Source organism: Cornus florida, unplaced genomic scaffold (assembly GCF_030987335.1).
Source record: "Cornus florida cultivar Cherokee Brave unplaced genomic scaffold, ASM3098733v1 CherokeeBrave_3.0.0_Hap2_Chr10, whole genome shotgun sequence".
Classification (NCBI taxonomy): Eukaryota; Viridiplantae; Streptophyta; class Magnoliopsida; order Cornales; family Cornaceae; genus Cornus; species Cornus florida.
The window spans coordinates 84,606,628-84,612,829 of NW_026775580.1; the positions used below are offsets into that span (position 1 = coordinate 84,606,628).

General features: G+C 33.3%; 1 protein-coding gene across 1 annotated transcript; it reads left to right on the forward strand.

The window, feature by feature from the left end:
* The first annotated feature begins 2,689 nt into the window (after positions 1–2,689).
* On the forward strand, positions 2,690–5,213 carry LOC132279523 (transcription factor bHLH35-like). The gene is made up of 5 exons (XM_059781518.1): positions 2,690–2,814; positions 2,933–3,098; positions 3,326–3,556; positions 3,675–3,845; positions 4,930–5,213. Exons 1-5 carry the CDS (start codon positions 2,750–2,752, stop codon positions 5,017–5,019), a joined length of 723 nt encoding a protein of 240 aa, XP_059637501.1. The 5' UTR covers positions 2,690–2,749; the 3' UTR covers positions 5,020–5,213.
* Positions 5,214–6,202: the final 989 nt, after the last annotated feature.

Sequence of the window (6,202 nt, forward strand, 5' to 3'; positions counted from 1 at the left end):
TGGATTGCTTCACCAAATGGCACCTATAGCCTCAAATACACTGCAAGTCATCTAGCAGAGCATTCTCCTGAAGTCCATTGGTACAATTTGGTATGGAGATCTCCATCAATACCCAGGATGAAATTCAACTTATGGCTTGCAGTCCAATCCAGACTCCCTACTCTTGACTGTAAGTCAATGTCCCGCCATGAAAATATATGTGCTCTCTGCGAAAGCCACCAAGAATCACACCAGCACTTATTCTTCAATTGCAGCTTCATCTCCCCAATATGGCGTTTCATCAAATCCAAATGCAGATTCAACACTACAATCAGAAATTGGGAGGACTTGATCCTCTCCATAAGCACCCTTTGGAAAAGGGATTCTCCCAAGAATCTGCTGAGGAAAGTATGTCTCTCCTCCATGATTTACCATACTTATGAAGAACGAAATGAAAGGATATTCAAAAGGAAAAAATCATCACAGAGAGTGGTTCTTGCAAAGATTACCTTCACAGTCACAGCTCTGCTCAAATTGGGGTTTTTGGAAGACAATCTATCCTCGAGACAAATTCTCAGGGATTGGAATCTGTTGCCTGCACATTGTCGTCCTCCTCCAAGGCCGACGGATAGTTCTCTTGGATGATGAGGATCACTCATCGTCCTCAGCTAGGGTTCACCAGATTGTTTCTAATAACCTCACTTAACGGCTAATCAACCGTTAATTGCGGTTATTAGTTGGTTCTTGGCTGAGCTTTCCTTGTTGGGCTGTTTGTTGGGCTTTCCTTGTTGGGCTGTTTGCTCTTTTTTTGAGTTGGTTTGTTTCCCTCCTGGGTTTATTTTGTATTGGCCTAATGGCCCTCCTATGTAACTATTTTAAATTTATACAATTTGCTTCATTTTCCTAAAAAAAAAAAAAAAAAAAATGTGGACTATACAGCTCCATATTACAAATTAAGGTCGGTGGTTTTTAATTTTCATAGAGAATAAATAGTGGAGCAAAGATCCAAAATTGAATAATATATATATTTTTTTGTCATTGCGTGAAGGAATACAAACTTGAATTTGGTGCCACAATTCACTAAAATAATTCTGGTTTCTAGAAATAAAATTATTATGATTTGTTAGCAAGTAGTAACCAAATAAATGTCAAAGAAAATGACAACTCAAATTATGAGTCAACGCGAATCCACTAATTTCAAGCGTTCAAAGTTCAAACAGTACCAAACAAATTTAACAAAGAAAAACAAGAAAAGAAAAAAAAATGGACAAATCGATTAATGAATTAACTCATCGGGCAGTGACATGAAAGTTATATACTAAACAATTATAGTCCTCATTTTTTTTTTTTAATCAACACACAATTTCATGTTGTACTATGTTGTAGGTATATAATACAATTAAATGTAACATAATTAAATCGAAGATGTAGAAATATTAAATTAAAAATAAATGTCATTAAATTAAATTTTTAATACCATTATTTTGAGGACGTTACACTCCAAAATAATGATATTTTATTTTCAATTTAATCACATTGCATCTTCGTTTCGACAGCGTTACATCTTTTGCATAATACTTAATATCTCAAAAAAAAAAAAAAAAAAAAAAAAAAAAAAAAAAAAAGGGTACGGCAAAGAATTCAGATCCATATAAATATTCTTATGGGAATAAAGAGAGGTAACGGCTTATATTTAAACGTTATTTAGTTTGAAAAGAATTGGATCGTATATATTCGAATAATACATTGAATTTTATGTATCCATAAACATTCTTAATATGGATGTATTTATTTGGGGATATTCTAAATAAATTTTTTAACTAAATTTCGAGTGATATGACATAAAGTATGTCTTTTTAATATACATATTAAATTAAAAAATAATGCTACTCATACTGAAAAAAAAAAAAATTCAGTAAAGTATAAAAGTAGCCAATAAACTTGGAAAAATTCAAACATAGAATTTCACCGCTTTACATCCACATAATTCAAATTTCACCGCTTTGCATCATGTGAATGCAAAACCATTTGCCTAGCCAAAGACTTCAGCTGATTGACTTTAGTCGAAGTCTTCGCCCCATGTTGTAGATTCATAAATATATTCATGTGTACTTCACGTGATATTTTTTTGTTATCATAATTAACTATGGCGGACATTATTTACTTGATTATTTTTTTCACTTTAAGTAGAAAATTTTAAAATAAAATTAGAGGGCACTTGAGATTTTTTCTTTTTTCTGTTTTTATTTTAAGTGAAATACAATTTTCTATGTACTATACTTGCATTTCCAAATTTGCATATTTGTATTTGTAATTATGAATAATGTGGCCTTGGACAGGAAGGAAACAAGAGAGAAAGAGACCAAAAAAAAACAAAAGGAATTTAAAGAAAAATAAAACTGCAGGTCCCACTGGACAACGTTGTATGTACAGTTGTCTTAAAGCCACATGCCATTAGGAGAGTCAACTACACGCGCCGTGAAAAAGATTCGTCCATTGAAATCATGTACATTCACGCGGCCAAGTAGACAATTTGTAGGAAATTTCCGAAAAAAAAGGTAGACTGTTCATAAGACGGACGTGATCCTTCCAAGTGGCAGCACCAAAAATAAATACAGATAACCCCCACCTGGTGGTCCAAATCCCTAAACTACCCTTTTAATTCACACTCTGTCCCCCTCTCCCCCCCTATAAAACCCCCGGCACTCCCTCCACAAAACACCCCATTTCTCTCTCCACAAACACACCCCAACACACACACACACAAACAATGGACAACATATGTGATGAACACTACTGGGAAAACATGTTACACTATAGTGAAGAATTCGACAGGTATGTATATAATTATATGTATATGTGTGTGTGTGTGTGTGTATATTTATGTATGTATGTATGTAAGCAATTTGTTAATGAATAAAGTCTAAATAACTAATTGGATTGATTTGATCAGCTGGGGTTTGGATGAGCCCTTTTCCACGTACTACGATTCGAGCTCGCCGGACGGAACGCAGTCGTCGTCACCGGCGTCTAAAAACATTGTGTCGGAACGAAACAGAAGGAAGAAGCTCAATGAAAGGCTATTTGCTCTAAGAGCAGTTGTGCCCAACATTAGCAAGGTGTGTGATTCAATCAACAATTAAAAAAAAACCATAATTTTTGTCCTCTGCCAATAAATTATTAGACTTTTAGTACTGCAAATAATAATAATAAACGTTAGACATGTGTTCATTTTATTTTATTTTTGTTTTGTTTTGTGTGTGACTAATTATTGATTTATTTTTTGTTGAGTTTGATGTGAGTACTAATTAATTTGATTATATGGTATTTATGGAAAATTAATTAGATGGACAAGGCGTCAATAATCAAAGACGCAATAGATTATATCCAAGAATTGCATGACCAAGAAAGGAGAATTCAATCAGAGATATCGGAACTGGAATCCGGGAACGTGAAGAACAATTTGGTGTTTGATTTTGATCGTGAGATGCCGGCGTTGACGAGATTGAAGAAGAAAAGGGTTGATCATAACTATGATTCTGGGAGTACAAGGATATCGCCAATTGAAGTTCTTGAAGTGGGTCACTTTTTCTCTCTCTAGAATTTGATCAAATAATTTGACTTAATTTACTATTATTATTATTATTATTATTTGTGATTCATTACTAATTAATTAATTGATTGATTTATTACAGCTAAGGGTGTCATATATGGGAGAAAAAACAGTTGTAGTGAGCCTCACATGCAGTAAACGAACAGACACCATGGTGAAGCTGTGCCAGGTTTTTGAATCTCTGAAACTACGGATCATTACAGCAAACATCACAGCTTTTTCTGGCAGACTTTTGAAGACAGTATTCGTTGAGGTCACTCTCTCTCTGTACATATATATATCCATATATATATATATATATATATATACTATCGTTCAAGGTTATATTAATAATAACCATATTGATTTCATTTCCCATCGAAGCCCGACACTTCATATGTAGCAGGGCTCCAGTATTAAATTGCCTCAACCACCTATTTTAGTATCTCCTCTAGCGAATTTTATCTCGTAAGGGTACGGTCCGAATAACTCACACGTGTGAATATCCAATTTAATGTATCATACGGTTGGAATAACTCACACATATGAATACCCAATTCAATACAGTACGCGTATTGTACTGTCAATTATTCGAACTCTTTTTAATCACTCGAGGGAGGGAATTAGAGCGTTCCAGTCATTTAAATAGAGGCGATAGTTATAATAATAAGTTTATTAAATTGGCACAAGAATCTTATATTGGAAAATATTTTAAACAAAAGTTGGAGAAATTTGTGGCTGATATGAAGATATATATATAGATGGGGTCATGGGTGATCCAAAAATGACTCTGATTGTGGGGTCTATGAAGTAAAAGCCAATAGACAGACTTTAATAAAGCCGATCACTAATTCACTGCAATTATGAACATCACTTTCGATTTCATCGTGAGAATCAATTTAAAAAAAAAAAAAAAATTTCACAAATTTATTTATAAAAAGTAAAGTACATTTATGAAATGTTACGGGTATAAAATATTGCCTTCATGGTAAGATAACAATAAGTTTTGTACGACTTTGTGCACGGAATTAGTTTATGATATATAAATTTTGATTAATGATTTGACTGTTGTTGGATGGGATGAATTAGTTGTTTCATTAAAACTTAAAAGACATTTGCACTCTAGCTTTCAAATAATTCATGTTCATTAAATGATACACTAATTCCAATAGACTAGCTTCCAAAAAATCCAATTTAATTACTCAATTATAGTAGTAGTAAACATAAATAAAATGCATAAAAACAAATTTGTGTATAAGCAAATCTTAAGTTTGAAGTTTCAATACAGGTTTGACAATTAACTTTTTCAGGAATACCAAATTTGACCCTCTTTTTTTTTTTTTTTTCTTTTTCTTCAGGCTGATGAGGAGGAGAAAGATCATTTGAGGATAAAGATTGAAAATGCCATAGCAGCTCTAAATGATCCAGAAAGCCCTATGAGCATCTAATGATCACCACCAGAATTGGATCCATCAAATGATTTTTCATTATGAGCTCTCATGTAATTGTGTTGAGGTTCTTACTATTATTTTTTTACCCTTTTTAATGATAATTTTTAGCTTCTTGTTTTCCTTGATGAAGAATCTGTAGTTTTGTATTGTAAGAAAATTCCAATAAATGAAAATTTGTATTTTTCGGGTAATGGACAAATTTAGTCACAGAGAGAGAATCATTTTCAGTCACCTGTTGGAACGCTAAAATCAATCCAGCAGCATGCTAGTTTGCTGTCGAGTTGCTCCTAACCTGTACAATGTGCTCGGGTTGATTTCAAATTCAATTATAAGTCAACAGTAATACAATCTGTCAATAATAATACAATTCGGATAAAAACAAACAACAACGTATAAACATTTATGGAAAATTAAACACCCAATTTTTTTTTTTGAAAAGCGTACAAATAACACCTTTGTTGTTCAAAAGTAATTTCAAAATAGTACAAATAAGGATTTTTTGTCAGAAGGGTAAGTAAATATACGAAAACACCCTCCAATATTCTTTATACAATAATATTAAAAATTTGCTATAAGTTGAAATTACCCAAATATACACTCCTTTAAACGGCGTCGTTTTAGATATTAGGTAACGAAATCTTATTTCTCTCAATTTTAATTGTTTTTTTTGGTGAATTTCTCTCTCCTCTCTTAACTCGCGGTGTTCATGGTATATTATTATGCCAAACTACAATTCCAGGACAATTTTGTTGAGGGTTTCAGCGACGCATGTTGAGAATCGAGGCTTTTGGCCTCAGAGAAGCGATTTGGATGTAGAGTTGGGAGTGTTCTGTTGTGGGTCTTTGGGGATTTTGAGATTGAGCAGTCTTGGACCAAAATTAAATCTGAACACTGAAACTTCCCACACACTCTCTATAGTCCACACTTGTGAATCTCTTTTCCTCACACTAACCTTGACTCTGTTCTTCCAGAACAAGCAGCGGCAGCTCCTTGCTAGTTGCTATGCACAAATAACACACACATTTACACACACATATAGAGAGAGAAACTAACACAAAGTGCTTTACCTTAAAAAAAAAAAAAAAAAAAAAATTACACTAATACAAAGTGGACAATGGGGTGAAAGGGCAATTGGAGACAAATTTGATTCAAGTGTGTGCGCTTTCGCGGATGTGACGAT